This window comes from Protomyctophum parallelum, assembly GCF_964188405.1.
Source record: "Protomyctophum parallelum genome assembly, chromosome: 8".
In the NCBI taxonomy this organism is placed as follows: Eukaryota; Metazoa; Chordata; class Actinopteri; order Myctophiformes; family Myctophidae; genus Protomyctophum; species Protomyctophum parallelum.
In genome coordinates, this window is record NC_139703.1 from 9,178,908 (window position 1) to 9,198,272 (window position 19,365).

General features: G+C 40.5%; 1 protein-coding gene across 2 annotated transcripts in view; it reads left to right on the plus strand.

Moving 5' to 3' along the window:
- The window catches only part of LOC310863529 (sodium-coupled neutral amino acid transporter 3-like), a 54,827-nt gene extending 37,054 nt beyond the window's left edge, over positions 1–17,773 (plus strand). For both annotated transcript variants that reach the window (XM_083771940.1, XM_083771941.1), the window contains 8 exons: positions 2,112–2,170; positions 4,300–4,446; positions 5,592–5,671; positions 6,848–6,948; positions 10,925–11,049; positions 11,349–11,493; positions 12,813–12,916; positions 13,619–17,773. In XM_083771940.1, coding sequence (XP_083628066.1) covers positions 2,112–2,170; positions 4,300–4,446; positions 5,592–5,671; positions 6,848–6,948; positions 10,925–11,049; positions 11,349–11,493; positions 12,813–12,916; positions 13,619–13,723 — 866 coding nt within the window. In that variant the 3' untranslated portion in view covers positions 13,724–17,773. The remainder of the gene's footprint in view (positions 1–2,111; positions 2,171–4,299; positions 4,447–5,591; positions 5,672–6,847; positions 6,949–10,924; positions 11,050–11,348; positions 11,494–12,812; positions 12,917–13,618) is intronic.
- Positions 17,774–19,365: the final 1,592 nt, after the last annotated feature.

Sequence of the window (19,365 nt, forward strand, 5' to 3'; positions counted from 1 at the left end):
ATGTTCAACTGCATTTACTACAGCAATCTACCACTGAATCCAACCGTCATTTTGCAGACCCAGTTGAGCCTTTGTGTGGCACAGGGTCACTCGGTCAGATCGGGGTCAGATCTAGATTGAATATGAACCCACCCGGATTGGTAGATCGATAAGAACTGGGTAGATTCCACTGGGTAGATTCCACTGGGTAGATTCCACAACCGATCACGACCGATCACTTTACACTTGCAGTGGTCTAGAGCAGTGGTTCTCACCCTTCTGCGTGGTATAATTCACTGTTGACAGTGGCTCTCCACATTATAAGCGCCCGTTGAGACCCAAAACAGAGATTTGCCCCGGGACCCAGACTAATGATAATAGCAGATAGATCTACAAGCACGCGTTGTGGACTCGTTTAACTACTACTTCATTATTATTAATATTTATTTATGTCATTTCTTATTGGGTTTTTTTGTTTTTAAATGTAATTTTTTTTTTTTTATGTTTTCATTAAAAAATAATATATAGGCCTATATATAAAAAAAAACTTTAACCCATTCTGAACGGGAACCCATTTTGGTGTTAGCATCATGTCATGCTTTAGCTATTGAAAAATAGCAGATCTACAAGCTCATATCGCGCCACCGAGTGGAGCGCTACGAGCTTGTAGGTCTGCTATTTTTGAAAAATCTAAGACACTTTTATAATCTGTTCTCAGTTCAGAATGAGTTAATAATTAAACTGTCAGGATGTAATAGACATTTTTTTAATCTGATCTCAGGTCAGAATGGGATAATGTATACTCATAGCTTCACTTATAGTTGTTCCGATACCGATAGGTTCCTCAGGCCGATACCACTCTCATGAACTCGTACTCGATACTCGGAACTGGCCACGATACTTTGACCCGAGTACCAAAACATCCACTTGACACTAGGCTGAATGAATGCAACGGGAGCAAGTCTGACCCAATACTGCAGCAAATCGCCAAAAATCTACACGCATAAATTACAACTGACTAGTGTACGTAGATCGGAGATCCATTTGCATCTATAAGAAAACGGGGTTAAAATAAGTGGTTACTCAACAAAAATAAAGTATCGGTACTCAGTATTGTACTAAAAAAATGGTATCCTGACAACTCTAGCTCGACGGCCGGGCTACACCGGGCAATTTTGCACGGATACGCGTGCTCTAAAAATAGGATCGGTTCTATTTTTTTTTTACGTGTGTATGCCCCCATGCGAGCGTATATAATCTTCCCGCACAAAATCTCCCGCCCGCCACAGATCTGGTGTCGCCGAGGCATTTCGCATGCGTACTTTGTGTGCGCAGTGCGCTTACGTCAAACGCACACATGCCCGGTGTAGCTTGGCCGTCACTGTACAGAAGATAATTGACTGTTAGACAGACATTAGGTTCTTATTAACCTCTTATGTTCATAGCTTGCTTATGATTCTTGATTACTATTACTTCCATGTGACTACTTCTATGTATTTGATGTATTACCATGTGTCGTTCTTGCTTACTGTTAAGTCCCTCCAGGATTAAAACCCATTTTGGGCGGGAACCCCTTTTGGTGTTAGCATTATGTTATGCTTTAGCTATTGAAAAATAGCAGATCTACAAGCTCAAATAGCAGACCTATAAAGCTCGTAGCGTGCCACCGAGTGGCGCGCTACGAGCGGCGCGCTACGAGCTTTATAGGTTTGCTTTTTCAGAAAACTGTCAGGATGTAGAAGACATTTTTAAAATCTGATCTCAGGTCAAAATGGATTAAGAGCGTCTGCTAAATGCCTAAATGTGTAAACTGTGTGTTGTTTCAGGGTATCTGGGATACACCAGCGGGTTAATGTGTAAACTGTGTGTTGTTTCAGGGTATCTGGGATACACCAGCGGGTTAATGTGTAAACTGTGTGTTGTTTCAGGGTATCTGGGATACACCAGCGGGTTAATGTGTAAACTGTGTGTTGTTTCAGGGTATCTGGGATACACCAGCGGGTTAATGTGTAAACTGTGTGTTGTTTCAGGGTATCTGGGATACACCAGCGGGTTAATGTGTAAACTGTGTGTTGTTTCAGGGTATCTGGGATACACCAGCGGGTTAATGTGTAAACTGTGTGTTGTTTCAGGGTATCTGGGATACACCAGCGGGTTCTCCCTCAGCTGCATGGTGTTCTTCCTCATCTCTGTAAGTCTGATCCTCCTGACGCAGCATCACATCACATGCACCACAGACAGCATCACATCACATGCACCACAGACAGCATCACATCACATGCACCACAGACAGCATCACATCACACCACAGACAGCATCACATCACATCACACCACAGACAGCATCACATCACACCACAGACAGCATCACATCACACCACAGACAGCATGGTGCAACCAGGGGGGTCCTTGAGGGAGTTCCAGGGGGTCCCCAGCTAAATGATAGTTAGGAACCAAATTGACCCTTATGAGTCTGTAACTCAGAGAGTGTACACCAGTGGAACCAGGGTCCATTTTGTTCCATTTGTACACTCTCAGAGTTAAATGTAATGATTGATTGATTTTACAATATACTGTACATTGGGTTCCCAGAGATAGAAATGCCATTAAATGGAGGACCGTAGCAGAATACAGGTCAAACTGGGGGGTCCTTGAAATGAAAATGGTTGAGAGTCACTGCTGGAGCCGTGAATATGTTCTCTTATGGGGGTCCTTGGCATGTAATTACTAATGGGGGTCCGCAGGTAGTATTTCCAGTTTTCAGTATGTTGAAAACCTTAGTTACCGTTTACTTTGTAGAGTTTGATTCATTATTACAAAACACTACAGCTTGTAGATCTGATCTGTCTTGTACAAAAGATTTGTTTTTATAAATTAGAAATACCAGACTTTTACTTGTATTAACATACAAATGTCATATTGATACTTTTACTTCTTCCACCCCTGGTACCACCATGATATAAAACAATGTTTTGAAAGCTTATATGTAGTCACTATTCATTGATTCACTGCTATACCAAAATCCATTTGAAAATAAATATCACTGTTCTCAATCTCAGGTCGAATATTGATATGCGATTAAAATGTGATGAATTGAGATTAATTCATTACAAAGCCTAAAATTAATTCAATTAACATCATTGAGTCCCAGCGCTATTTTCCATCTGGGAGCATTTTGACTAAATCAGTGTATAGTATTACAATAGGAATAGCACCACAGAGTGGCGCTATTCTTTTTAAAGTTATTTTTATTCCGGGGACTGTATACATTTTGCTTTGGGACGGTTCAAATTGTATTTCGGGGACGGTTTCCGGGATGTTTGTCTGGACTCTTGGTGGTAATCACCCAGGTGTGACGGTAATCAACCCAGGTGTGACGGGCCGGGTGGGCGCAGAATGAGTCGCTGAAATCAGACCCAGTGTTGAGAGGCTTGTTTTCCTATCATGACCTCCTTAGTATTCCACTCCCCGTCTCCCCATTTCCATGGGCTAGTTTCTCTCTCTCTCTCTCTCTCTCTCTCTCTCTCTCTCTCTATCTAGCCTGCAGCTCCCCGACTGCCACGAGTGTGTGTGTGTGTGTGTGTGTGTGTGTGTGTGTGTGTGTGTGTGTGTGTGGTGTGTGTGTGTGTGTGTTTTCCCTGACCTAGTTTGAATTGTGTGTGAGCTGTAATCCATGCACACTGCTCTCTCCCCCAACTCTGTGTTTGTGTGTGTGTGTGTGTGTGTGTGTGTGTGTGTGTGTGTGTGTGTGTGTGTGTGTGTGTGTGTGTGTGTGTGTGTGTGTGTGTGTGTGGGTGTGTGTGTATGTGTGTGTGTGTGTGTGTGTGTGTGTGTGTGTGTGTGTGTTTGTGTGTGTGGTTCCCGTATGAGTCCTGTCATGTTTATCCCCCCCTGTCTCTGCCGGGACGCTGACTGAAAGTCAGAAGATATTGTCCTTGTTTAGCCTATGTTTGACTCCTCGACCGCGCACAGTGGTGGAAAGTAACTAAGGACATTTACTTAAGTACCGTACTTAAGTACAATTTTTGAGGTTTTTGTAGTATTTCCATTGTGAGCTTGTAGATCGACGCGTTGTGAGCTTGTACTTTTGCTGTTTTCATTTATTTATTTTTTTGCATTTGAAAACTATATTTGGTAACTTTAAATACATTTTCATGCCAAAACCTTTGTACTTTCACGCAAGTAAATTTGGAATTCCAGACTTTTTTACGTGCAACAAGAGTACTTCTGTACATTGCAGTATTGATACTTTTAGTCACGTAAAACATTTGAGTACTGTTTTCCCCACCACAGTGTGTGACTAGCTGTGCTCCTCACACAGGTCATCTATAAGAAGTTCAACACTCCCTGTCCGTTCTCAGACTACTCCTTCAACGCCACTCTCGTCCACACGAGCCCCGTGAACGCCACGGATCCCGGAGTGGTCGACCCCGCCTGCATTCCCAAAATGGTTAACCTCAATTCAGCGGTAGGTCTTCTGTGTATCTGTAAGTCACTTCATATTATTATTATCCTTCACGTTCATCCGCACCGTACAATCCACACAAGCAACCGCCTTCCGATTCACCGGCATCCATTGTAGCCATGTCCGACCGGGCATGTCGCTGACAATGACACGACACGTCACGAATCACACGCCTCGCAGCATGTGAATCACAAATCAGCAGCATTTTATCATCAGACTTAATTCGCTGCCCTGCAGAACTTCAGAAGAGGAGGCGATGGCCCTTGTTTTACAGTTTCTAATTAGGTTCATCCTGATGTTTTGTTGACTTATATAACAGTAAAGGTTCTAAGAGACAGATTGTATTTTGGCATCTGGTGCCAGTCACGCACTGTGAGATTCACCCTCTGCATATTAAATAGCTTGGAAAATGACGGTGATGGTGGTGATACGGCACTCTTCTAAAGAGCCTGACATTTTACTGTACTCACACACTGTACCGTTACGTTCAGATTGTTGGCAACAGAACCAGAAACCCAAGTAACCTGATGTGTTACTTAGGTAACCAGTACGCTAATAATAAGTAATCTAAGCTGACTATTTTGGCACTCTGAATTACTACTAAAGATCGATACGTTACACTGTTAGACAGATTACATTAGTTGTAGGTTACTGGATACAACCGAAGACAGTTCATTCATAATCTGCAACTGAATACATATTTGGATGTAATATTCCCAACGCTGCGTACAGGAGAGGACCATTAATATTAGGAGCTTCTCGCTGAAGCCGATTTGATTATGAGTATGACCATTATTGATTTACTGTAGTAGAGTGCATCAGCAGTAGACTATTAACCGGCGGTCATCCTCGATTTTGTTCCACAAAATCCATCCTACTACATCTCTTTATTTGCGTGAGTTTTTTTTCCCCCCCAACACTCCGGGTAGTAAGTCCAATCTCGGCTGCTTAGCAGCTTACGAGGAAAGCATTCTTAAATAAAGGACCGAGCTGGTAAGTCGCCAGGACCAAGTTAATCACAGGGAAACAATTAGCTCTCTGTGATGTGTGCGAGGGAATAATGGGCCAGTAATACTGCAAGGTTGGTGGTAGGGCGCCTGGGATCGGCGCCGCTGTATCTATGGTGACCTGTTGGGCTTCATTTTCAGACGGCCTACACCATCCCCATCCTGGCGTTTGCGTTTGTGTGCCACCCCGAGGTCCTGCCCATCTACACAGAGCTGCGCAAGTATGTTCACCCCCTCCTTCCAACACGGCACTGGTCTCGCGTATCCAGACAACTATTCCACAATCTCCGAATGCTACAGTATATACAGTCTGGAACTACTCCCAGTAAAGAAGCTGCCATTTCTGTTCACAAATATATATTTTAAATTATCTTTACAGCTTTTTTTTTTGTTATTTCCGTTTCTGCTAAACAACAAGCTATACAGTAGATGCTTAGATGATTTCTATTTATATTGGGATAAATGTGCGCGACTGTAAAGACGAAACGGAAGTGGGGAGGAGGCTCCACTTCCGCTTTATATTTTACTCATGATAGAACTTCCGTTGCTCCAGACTGTATGATGGAAGAAGCATTTGGAAATTGTGAGAGGCAACAGTCTGGCACCGCGAGACTAAGACGCCAACAACACTCCTGCTTAAGCCTGATTTATAATAGCAGATCTACAAACTCGCGACACGTCACGCGTCGTACCGCGATGGCGTGCAACCAAGTGTAAATCAGGCATTTTAGTGGCTGATCACAACCCCCGTCACGTCACGTCACGTCACGTGCACTGCTTTGACTTTATTTTGGTATATGTATACTAGGGTGTAACGATATAGTAACTGCATCGAGAAATCGATTTTAATTTCAAGAATTGAAGTAAATGAAAATGAAAAAGCAACATTGACTATGTATCGTATCGTATCGTATCGTTTTGCAATGCAAATAATCGGTATCGAATCGTTTTGCTATGCAAATAATCAATTGTATCAATACTACATTTGTGCGTGGTATTTAGCAATTTTTTGAAGAAAAAAGAAAAAGAGGGGTTTAATTACTTAGTTTAAAATAATGTCAATGTATATCGATTTCAAATAATTTAATCTTATCGGATCGGATCACCATAATGAACCAATATTGTCTATGTGTCGTATCTTAAACCATGTATCGTGATACGTATCGTATCGCTGTTCAAATGTATCGTTACACCCCTAATGTATACATATGTTATAGCATGTTATCACGATCATCACTGCAGAAAAAGCTCAACGCTTCTTCTTTTTTAAAGTGGGGTCTAGGCATTCTACTTTGTGGTCAGGTGGGTTGTCAGTAGGGTTGATGATGCCATCTATGCAGGCTGGTTTATATCATGTCTGTTGTGTGACAACGCATGGCGATGTCTTCTGATTTCAGCCCCACCAAGAAAAAGATGCAGCACATTTCCAACATCTCCATCGCAGTCATGTACACCATGTACTTCCTGGCTGCTCTTTTTGGATACCTGACGTTCTATGGTGAGGCCTGGCACACTTTCGTCGACTAAAACTGTGACGAAAAATGTTCGTCGACTACCTTTTTTCACTGACGAAAACTACCGAATGCAAACTACATGAAAACTAAGCTATGATGACAAGAACTAACACTAAATATATTGACAATTTTGTCAATAAATAAATAAAAGACGTGACTAGTAGAGATCCAGTATAAGTAAAAGACACAAATCATTTTACACTTGGTTGCATGCTGAAAATAGCAGATCTACAAGCTCATAATGCCGCAGTGTTGGGCAGCAGCTAGCTACAAGTAGCGAAGCTACATAGCTTAACTACATTTATCAGTAGCTTGATGGTAGCGTCGCTCCTTTTGAACCAAGTAGCGTTTTTTGTAGTGTAGCTATTTTTAGACCCAAGTAGTGACGTAGCTTTCAACAAAAGCTATACGTTACAAATTGACTGTTAAATAAAGTTTTGTGGGGGAAAGAAATCCCTGGAAAAAAAAATCCATGATTGGTTGGTTTAGATAAGAAGAGTCTGACACAGTTATGTTGTTAAGCAGCAAGAGGATCCCACGCAGCAGCTGTCCTTTTATCTCTAGCACAACACAATGAATTACTCACCTAATGCTGCCTGCAGGTTCCATGTTTAATTCCAGCGTGTGTAACCTACATTATTGTCTAAGTGAAAGTTTTCATATTGTAAATTTGATCGCTAACGTGGTTTAGCGACTATAGTAGCCTACTTTGACAGCTCATTCATCGTAGCTTGTTTACAAGTCAAACGGACTTCTTGTGCAGAAACTGCCCCATCAAAATAAGAGCCACTTGTATTGATTAGTCAACACTAGTTTTATTTCTAAGTCTACCTACAGGACATTAACATCTCATTTAAGTGCCTGTCAGAATTCTCTCAATCTGAGTATCCCATCCTCAAATATTCGGTAAAACAGTGCCTCCCCGAGGCAACAGGCTGTCTTGAGAGACTAGCATTCTCTAAATCCCTGTCTCTCAGCTGGTGCGCAAATGGCTAGGCTGTGGGAATAATAATAATAATAAAAAAGAACAATTTTTTGGAACCATGAACTTTAGTTCAAAATGTTGAATTATGAACTGAATTAGTTCCTTTAAAAAAATTTAACTGTGAACTGAACTATAGTTAATAAAAAAAAGAACTTTCCCAACACTGAACACATGAATCAGCCGGCTCCTGACACCGCAAGGTACATTAATACAAGTAAATGTGAAAAAGTTGACACCAAAAGCCAGACAGTTTGTTTTTTAATAAACAATCAAACTCAGCATTTTTGCCTGCCTATTAGGCTATTTGTTCGGTGGAAACTTGATCATGAAGTTGATTAAAAAAAAAAAAGAAAAAAGTAGTGTCCATGTAGCTAGCTACTTTTGCCATGTAGCTTATAGTGTAGCTTGCTACAATTATCTGGGGATAGCTTCGTTGTAGTTGAGCTATATTTAATAGAGAGTAACTGGTAGTGTAGCTTACTACATTTTCCAAGTAGCTTACTACATTTTCCAAGTAGCTTGCCCATCACTTAACGCGTCGCACTGCAACGTGTTGTGAGCTTGTAGAACGGCTATTTTCAGCAAGCGTAAAATCAGCCATTACGACGGCATCAAGGCCCGCCAAAATACATTCTAGTCGACTAAATCAACTGTAGAGTTAGTCGACTAAAATCTTATATTTAGTCAACTAAAACTAGACACCTACAACTATTCAAAATGACTAAAACTAAAATCAAAACAACACTGGCACACTCCCATGGGAGTATTATTATCTCATTATCACGCTCTGTCTCTGTCTGTCTGTCTGTCTGTCTGTCTGTCTGTCTGTCTGTCTGTCTGTCTGTCTGTGTCTCTCTCTTCAAACAAACAAACAACAGCAGAGCCAAGTCATTATTTTGAGTTGCGGTTTTGTATGGTTTGTACATGTTGTTTTAACCTTTCCACCCACCGTCCTTCCGGCGTGGACGGTTCCCAGGGCTATGGGACCACAACTACAGTTCCAATAGCACACAACCATGACAAAAAGATCCCATAGCCGGTGACGATTAATGCTAACAAACAGCATGAATTTGGGAAAGGCAGATAACTAGCTTCCTCCCTCCCCTGCATTATTATGCCAGAGGTCAGAGGTCAATGCCCATGTACAGTTTCAACTCCATTGGTCAACCCACTGTGGAGACGAATGGACGGGGAGGACACATTTTTAAATATAGTAGTAGGCCTATAGCCTACCTGGTGTGCAGTGGTGGACAGTAACTACAATTTTGACTGTACTTTTCCAATTTCCAATACTTTTCACGTCTACTCCACTACATCTCGGATGCAAATTGTTCTATTATATTTACTTGAAAACTTTAATTATTACCGGTAGTTACTTTGTAGATTTCGATTATCATTACAAAACATAAATTAAACACTTCAGCGGTATACATTTTGTCCATTTAAAAATAGCCAATCTACATGCTCTCAATGCGTTGCGATGCGTCGCATTGTGGGCTTGTAGATCGGCAATTTTCAAAAGGTATTTTATACATTTGAAAACTCAATATATATAATGAGTACTTTTACTTTTGGTACTTCAAGTAGCCTACATTTTGATACCAATATACTTTGTACTTTTATTCCGTGCCATTTACTTGTAACGGAGTAAAAATGTGAGTACTTTTTCAACCACTGCTGGTGTGCTTTCTTTTTCATTGGGAAGAAAAACCGAACAGCTGGTTTGTGTTGAGTTTGAGAGGACAATCCTGATACAAGTATGCCCTCTAGTGGTCATGACTCAAATGGCAACCATTTGATCTGCAAGGCTGTTCCATAAAGGTATTGACCCGTTTCTCAGGGAAGGTACTGGTCCCCTTTTTGAAACTAACTCCTCGCCACTCGCCCTACACACTTCCACTCGGTTTCAGCATAGATGTATAAATAATTAGAGACGGCACCGGAATTCCCCTCCCATCCACTTACATTCCGGTGCAATGCTTGCTATGCTCAAACCGAGTGGAAGTGTGTAGGGCGAGTGGCAAGGAGCCGGTTTCAAAAAGGGCCCCTGGGTCTCCTTGTGTGTGTGCTTCACTTTCTTCAGCCAGTGTTGCCATGTCTGCTTATTATAAGCGACCTTTGGCTTGTTTTTTTTCTGTAAAGTCGCTTGCAAATAAATTAATGGTAGTTGCTGGTTGTGTTTTTTTGGCCTTGTTTCTAAAGTGTACAGTAGTTGCTTTTAAAACAGTGGTTCTGACATTTCGTCACGTCAAGGAACCCCAGACTAATATGTAATTGTCCACGGACATCCACCTGTAAATATTTTTACTTATATTATATACTAATATTTTGTTAACCTGTTAAAATATTAATTTCTTTTAATTAAATAACAACCTCACAATGTGTCGCTGTGAGCTTGTTTTCATAGACCTGGCCACTTGTTTCTCTTGTTTATCTGGCAACACAGCAAGAGGAAGAGGAACACACAAAACGCAAAGCCTTATGGGGCATAGGAAACAGGTCAATAGAGTGAAATTACAGTTACAATGCTTTTGTCAATAAACAGTAATTAGGTCTGGGACTCGATTAAAACAAATATTGAATTAATTAGAGGCTTTGCAATTAATTGATTGAAATGAATCACATCAATATTTGACCTGAGAAGCATCCCCCCCCCCCCAATTAAAACAGAGTGAATCAATGATTGAATACATACAAGTCTAAGCAACAACATATAGTTTATTTTTTTATCAAGGTGGTACTAAACAGTGCACGTTTTACCATAATAAAGTGCCGCAATTTTAGGAATATATATATATATATATATATATATCAGCTATTCAGGCACCAGTATGATCAGTATGCCTGAAACTCGTCCAAACAAGTGAAAAAATGTGGTGCAAAAATAAGCACGATTAAAATGCGTAACGTTTTCTGTTTTTATGTGTAACTTTTTCTGTAATTAATGAATCAAAATGAAACAATGTGTGTTGTAGGTGAGGTGGAGGCGGAGCTGTTGCATACCTACAGCCGCATCGACCCGTACGACACTCTGATCCTGTGCGTGCGTGTGGCTGTGCTCATCGCTGTCACTCTCACAGTGCCTATTGTGCTCTTCCCTGTAAGTCATATTTCTTTGGACGCATAACGCGCATACGCACGTACACGCACACCCTGTAATAAGCTATAAACCAAACAAGGGAGTATGTATGTATGTTTTTATGCTTTGTTTCCTAGTGTAATGTGCTCCACCATCTACCCTGTGTTTATGTTTTGTGTGGGGACTGCAGATGTATAAAAACTAGCATCTTTGCTAAATCCGGTGTATTTACGTTTCATTTATATGCATTGTTCATTAATATGCGTCGAAATAAACTAAAGTAAAGGAAGGTTGACTCTCCGGTGTTTTGGGGGTTGTAGGTCCGGAGAGCTCTCCAGCAGATGCTGTTCCCCAACAAGACGTTCTACTGGCCTCGCCACATCGCCATCGCCATAGTCCTGCTCACCCTCATCAACATGTTGGTCATCTTTGCCCCCAACATCCTGGGCATCTTTGGCATCATCGGTATGTTAGACCAGGGGTCCTTATGGGTCTGAAACTCAGAGAGTGTATATTAACATTGATTTTACAATATAAATCGGGGGTCCCAGAGATAGAAATGCCATTAAATCCCACATTTTAGCTCAAGACCCAAAAGAGAAAAAAATATGTTTTACCCAAACTGTAGTGAAAATAGCAGATCTACAAGCTGCACAAATGCAGAAAGTTTAAATGACCATTTTGAGACTAATATTAATCAATGAATGATACATTGACCATGTTTTACTTGACTGACTCCAGATTGCCCCCACACACCTTTACAGTAAACATGTTTTTCCAGACTGACTCCAGCATGCCCTCACACACCTTTACAGTAAACTCAGAGAACCTCATGCTTTATTATAATATTCTTATTATCTTTGATCTCAAATAAATCCTATAAGTATTCATCAGACATAATACTGTATACGCTAAGCTAAGGCTTTAAAGATATTTGACGCAAAGCTCGACAAATCACCTCAGGAATGCTTGGTATTTCACAGACCTTATCAAAAGGTCTAAAAATATATATATAAACCTACAAAAATTTAAATAAAATAAAAACAATCTTGTGGCAGTTACGCAGTTGAAACGTTCATTCCCCCCCTCGAACCAAAATGTGGTTTCCATAACTTTTCCCTGCTACAGGGGATACAGAGATACAGCTTGACAGTTGTTTGGGTGGGCTTCAAATGTGACTAAATTTGACTGAAGGACTGCCATTGGATTGTTTTTAATTTTCGTGTCATATGAAAGCAGTGAATCATAGCTTCAAATTGACATATTGGTTGTGCAGTTTGACCCACCAGTTTTGGAGATATGGCTTATAGAGTAATGTCTTGCAGAAAACAGCGAGTTGAGAAAACAGGCTTGAAAGGTTCACTTCTGTGGTCTCTAACATTACACCTATAGCTACATGTTTAAGCATTTATTTCATATTTACATTTCAACTTATTTCAGACAAGCTCTAGTATGTGAAGAGTCTGCCTGTGCAATTAACTCATTTTGAAAAAAGTCTGGTCACAAATGTCTCCCAATCTCGCAGCAGTTTTATGGGAACTGAAAGAACTTGGTGTACTACAGTTGATGGGGAGGCAGCTTGGTGTACTACAGTTGATGGGGAGGCAGCTTGGTGTACTACAGTTGATGGGGAGGCAGCTTGGTGTACTACAGTTGATGGGGAGGCAGCTTGGTGTACTACAGTTGATGAGGAGGCAGCTTGGTGTACTACAGTTGATGAGGAGGCAGCTTAGCGGCCAATATCATTCCTTTTAACGTTTTTGTTTTTGCCTCCTGTCTGCCAGGTGCCACGTCAGCCCCATGTCTCATCTTCATCTTCCCTGCTGTTTTCTACATCCGTATCGTACCCAAAGAAGAAGAGCCGCTAACCTCAACCCCAAAAATACTGGTGAGTATAATGACAATCTACACTAGTAATAGTGTTAGAGCTACACTATGTCACTTTTGATGGTGAATACAATGTGTATGGATGAGTATGTTACAGTACATAATATTTACACCATACAACATAATGGTTTCCCCATTTGTCTATTGAGACATTTACAGTATATCCTGTGGTCTGACTGGTCTGGTTTGACAGTTGGTGCCGAAGGTCAAAATGCAGTTTTTGCCCTGAGCAAGCAGGCAAGCTCCATTAGCTCAGTGGTGAAAATGTCACTTGCGTGTGGGACTGGCCGTGGTTTGAATCAGGCGTAGGACATGAAAGTTACAGAGTGTAGCTCCAAAACTATGGAATGCACTTCCCAATCTTCCGCCGTATAAAAATTCACCTCTTCAGACTCCATCTATGGGCCGATTCATACTCCTATTTTACCGCTGTTTCGGCGCTGTAGTGCCAAAATGATTTCGGCTCATCAGACATTTTCAGTAGCACCGAAGAGCCAACTTTAGGACGGTACCCGCCCCCCGAACCTCAAATGACGTCACATTGCTCTACAGCTTATGATTCTTCATGACTATTTCTCTGTATTTGATGTATTACCATGTGTTGTTCTTGCTTGCTGTAAATGGCTCTGGATTAAGAGCATCTGCTCAATGCCTGAATTGTAAATTGTATCTTTCTCATTCACCCTTTCCTTCTCTCTTCTAGGCTTTTTGTTTTGCTGGGATAGGCTTCCTCTTCATGATAATGAGCCTCAGCTTTATCATCATCGACTGGACATCTGGGAGCAGCAAAGCCAGTACTGGTCACTAGGCTCTGTCGTATCATTCGTTTTTTTCAGGTTTTATATTGTTAAAGTAGATTTGTGTTGTTGTTTATTTTTGTTGTTGTTATTGTTATTGTTGTTGTTTTTATTTTTGGATCATGTTGTTGAAGATGCCCTATCACTTCCAAGAGAAAATTGTGGACACAGACCTTTAAGGTTGGCGGAGCCAAGTGTAGCCTAGCTCACGATACTCTCACATAGCCAGAAGATCGGAGAGCGCCCCGCCTACTAGAACGCCTGATATGACATCTAAATTCTATTTAAGGGTGAATAAACCAGAAACAAATACAGAAATGTAAAAACAAACTGCGTTATAGAACCAATGCAAAACACTTTAGGGTGGTCCTTGATATTGGGACAATATCAGGATTGGTTTGTTACCAGCTGTTCTCGCTGCTATTTTTCCATCTCCTATCGTCTGGCTACGTGAGAAAAAAGTTCACAAGATCTCTCTCTCTCTTTCTCTCTCTCTGTCTAGACGGACTGCCTTTCACTCAATAGCACACAGGAATTGTACATTCTGCCAAATTCTATGAACAGGTGCAGGCCAGTATAATTTCTTTGGGAAGTTTAATAGCACATGATTTTTTTGCACCTTTGCGCCAGGTGAATAAACATGGCTCCTTTCCATTCAGGGGCTGTGCCTTATAGTGAGACTAAAATAGCAAGACGAGTAACAAGTTACAACATCAGTGCAGAAGGCTGTCATCTTTAGGCACCTAGCTGGCCCCACTGAAGACTAAAGCCGTATATTTATGCTTATTGCTTAGTTAGTTGTACACTGTTGTTGTACAACAGCCGATGTACAAGTGTGAACTTGTAGATCGGTTGTTTTCGGCGTGAGACTTACATCCGCCACCCCTTTCCATCTGTTGCTACCCTGTCCTTAGATTGACCTATAACCTACCAACCCCATACTCAACGTTAAGATCTGTGCTGCCTTCAGGGTCACAGGAAACTATGGCATTGAGTGATATATACATTTCTTTTTATGATTTTTAAGCCTATTTAAGTTATTCGAGTCATGGCAATATTGTGTACAGCTACAGCGGACATGTGGCATTAGAATCTGTTATGCACAGGGATATCAGAGTATCGAGCAGGCCTGCCCCTGCTTGTTGTGTCTGTGTGTTTGTCCTCGATCTGGACAAAATGGTTCTCGTAACTCTGACAGTGTACAAATGGTACCATATTGTCCATTCAGTTTCATGTGTACGCTCTCAGAGTTACAGACCTGTAAGGGGTCCATTTGGAACCCCTTCTAAAGGAACCCAGAGAGTTGAGAACCACTGACATAGACAGCGCTGTGAGCCAGCAGGGGACAGAGACACACAATTTACACAGTAAAATCCACCGTGATTAACTTAACTTTAAAGTGCACAAAGCATTACATTTTTACACTCTTTTGGAGTTGCAAATGGGATTCCGGGTCCCATATATATATATATATATATATATATATATATATATATATATATATATATATACATATATATATATATATATATACACACACACACACACACACACACACACACACACACACACACACACACACACACACACACACACACACACACAGAGTTATACACACACACAAACCACAGGGTCACTTCAATTTGGTGTCTGTAAATATTGCTTCATTTCAGCTTGTGCCCTTTACTGAAATGAAAGTGATGTGATGCCATAATGCAGAAAGACATGTAATCTCTTTACTGTCCTGCAAAGTTGATGGTTAACTATAGCACTTTTTGTCTGATAATAAGCACAAGTTCTCTGTGCAGCCATTAATCAAATAACATGCAAATGATGTCTTAGTATAATGCTCATGACATAGAATATATAGGGAGGTCCTCGAGGCACGTCCCACTGGGAGGAGACCCCGGGGCAGACCAAGGCGCAGTTGGAGGAATCACATCGACTCACTGGCCTTGGAACGCCTCTGGACCCCCCAGGAGGAAGTTACCAATATTGCTCTGGAGAGGGAAGTCTGGAATCTCTGCTGGAGCCGTTGAACCTGCGAAAGTGGTTGAATGGATGGACGGAGATATGATTTAAGGGAATGCCCCCCAGATTCAACTAAATCATTGATCATTATATATCTATCTAAAAACAAATCAATGTGTGTGGAAGGTCTAACATGGTACATGGACGTTTTGTCAGATTACTACTTGAAGCTAATCTTCCTGCGCGTTTTGCCTCCATGGTCCACATAGGACCCCTCCACTACTCTAGTGAGTAGAGTAACTAATTAACGGTTGTACTGTAAAGGGGTGTTAATTGAATTGTCTGTGTTGTTTGAGAAGAAACATGGCTCTATTACTGTATTGGAGTTGTGGTACTTAATGTACACAATGTATTGTTAAATCTTAATGTATACTCGAATGGAAGTACAAGTGAAGTGTTATATTGGTCTCTTATCATTAATAGACGAGCTGTTGTTTTAAACCAGCTGTTCTAACACTTGTCCGGGCTAACGAGCTGGACCAGACTAAAATGACGTCATAAACACTTCAAAAGCCTGATAATGTATATCAGTGTTATTTTACGTTTTGTCTTTTGTAGTATTGTCTGACATGATGAGTCCGTAGCGTAATAGTGAGGGTCGTTTAGTATTATTATTATTTTTTTAACATGTCCCATGTTGCTGCTTTGTGGGACCATACCAGCCCTAACATGGAAATATTACCATTCGGCTCTGGTCCCATTTTTATTTTTATTTTTTTTAATGATGAATCTTGTTCTCACACCAGTGCTGTATGAGTATTGTTGTGTAACTGTTAGACGTGTTCTGTCAAACTTAAACCTTTTTTGAGACTAAGCACAAAGCATATTTCAATTCATTTTGTTTTCAATATTTCTGCAGGTACTGTAACAGTGTTCAGCACAATTTATGGAGTAGTATGGCTGTGTCGCATGCTAAAAGATAACTGATAACACACTTTATTTTTATTTTCAGTTATTTTTGGTGAGCGAGATGGTCGAATTAGCTGCTCATAATAGCCGTCAGAAAGTCTCATCACAATCTTTGACTCTGTCTACGAAGATTGTGATGTGAATTACAATTTAGCAAAAAAATAAAATAAAAAATGTGATACATACCGTAGGCCTAGCCCAAGATTTAGACTCTCGTAGAGTTTTTTTCGTTTCTGACATTCGTCAGAATCGAAAAAAACTCTACGAGAGTCTAAATCTTGGGCTACCGTAGGCCTACTGTTTTTATGACGCATTCATTTGTCACTTTTCACGGGTGAAAATCTTATGCGACATGGAACAAAATCCATAGACCAGTAGTGCTGTTTGCAGCATAGGCCTACAATAGAACTACAGGGGCTTTTTGACATGCACAATAATTGCACATCTTTCCATTATAGAAAAAGCTGCAGTCCATTGTGATTTGTGTGATGCAGCAATGTGTCACACAGTTTCTACGTTACAAAATTGAAAATACATTTTTGAGGAGTCCAAATTGGTGTTTTGTTTTCTTTCGCGAGGCACATGATTATGATTCCAAACATTCCATCCCAACTCAAACGCACCCTATTTTATACAAAGGTTTTTGAAAATCTTCGCAAATGTGTTAGCCTACGCTTTAACGCTTATAATGACATTCCCAAATAATAGGGACACCAGGGTTGGAAGTGGTTGAAAATGGCCAGCAACGCAGCGAGGAGCAGGTATGCTCACAATGCGCCGCATTCCGCGACACGTTTGCGAGCTTGCAGGTCGGCTATTTTCGACACGTGACAGTATGAGTGCGGGCTATAAATCCTCATTTTGTCTGATTTATTGAAATGTGTTTGACTGAATAATGACATAATACATATTGACTTCAGCAGCATTTATAAATAATGTATATAAATGTAAACCCTTTATATTCTACTATATATATATGCATATCTAGTTTGTATAATGTAAATAGCAAGGTACAGTTTTAGTCTGATTAAAAATATAAATGTAATCATTTATAAAAGTGCTTTTAAATCCTTTCCCCTTCAATTCATGTCTATTTTCTTGTATCTATCTATATTTTAATACATTGCTGGCAGTTATTGTACTGGAAACAATGTTGCAATAAAGTTGAGGTAACAATATTGGAAAGTGTCTCTATATTATTATGTACCCATTTACAGTGGCCTTGTGAACTTGATTTAGATCAGGGCTGGGCAACTTTGATGATTTAGTTTAGACTAGAGCATGGGCTTTCAACTGGTGGTCCGTGGACCACTGGTGGTCCTTGGAAGGTATTGCATGTGGTCCCTGACCATGCTGTGTCTCAGCCCTGCGGTCGCTTCTCGTCTTACTGGTATACAGACTGTTATACTTTAGCTATTGAAAAATAGCAGATCTACAAGCTCATAGCGCGGCACCGCTACGATCGAGCTTGTAGGTCTGCTAATCTTTGAAAAATCTTGAAAATGTGGCGCAAATCTTTGAATATATATATATATATATTGTGATGCATTGGTGCATGCGTGTGTGAACACGGACTCATTGATGACGCCACACAGGCGGGTGTGGTAAACGAATGGGGACATTGATTGCATGCATTGAATCAGGTGGCGACTATAGGACGCCAGTATAAAAGTGACACTTTAGATGTTTGTGTGTCGTTGGAGCCCACGTCTTGTGAAGCGGCACTCTGGGTACGGGAGGGGCCTGCCGACGGTGAAGACTATAGTAATCTAAATGTATAAACCCTTTATATACAGTAGATCTGTATGAACGCATAATGATGGTTCTGTGATTGGGTTTCCTCTCCGCTTGTTTTGTGTTGTGCTTTCTGATGTTACAAAAAAAAAAAAAAAAAAACATTTTCATTACGTTTGGGCTGTTCATGTTAAGTTTCTGTTTTCCTACCCTGAAGGATTTCAATATAACCCTTGGAAGAAAAACGTGTGAAATGCTTTATGTATGGTGGTTCTTGGGATTTGAAGAGGGGAGTTCCATGACAGTTTCCACTAGGCCTACTGACTTTTGAACAACGGATAAAATTCTCAACTCGCTGTTTTCTGTCACTCTATAAGCCATAACTCCAAAACAGGTGGGTCAAAGTGAACAACTAATGTGTCAATTTGAAGCTATGATTCCATGCTTGACATGAAATAACGAAAAATCTAAAAAATCCAATGGCAGTCCATCAGTCAAATCTGGTCACAAATGTGTTCAGCAGTTATGATGATGGATTATGGAAAAGAAACTGTTACAAGATTCAATAATCAAAGAATTTATTCACCAGATAGCAGTAGTAATACACTAATGTGTAATAAATCTTATTGAAGGTATGTCTGGAGCGTACTTACATAATGAAAGGAACCATATAAAATACCAAAACACAAGGTAAATTTCTATAGCAAAATAACTGTTGCTTGAATTGTAACATTAGTAACATTGTAACATCATAAACCGAGTGTACAGTAGGCTACAGCTGGCCAACAGTATTTTACGGGACTTTGCATAGTCTTTGCATATAGGTCTTTGCATATAGGTCTTATCGTTGCAGTCGTACAGAAAGATTGCATCTCCATATTTCAAGAGGGGTTTCTTTTCTCATATTAACATCCTACTTTGTCATACAATAATAGTCACAGAAATAGCCGATCTACAAGCTTGTAGATACACACTTTAC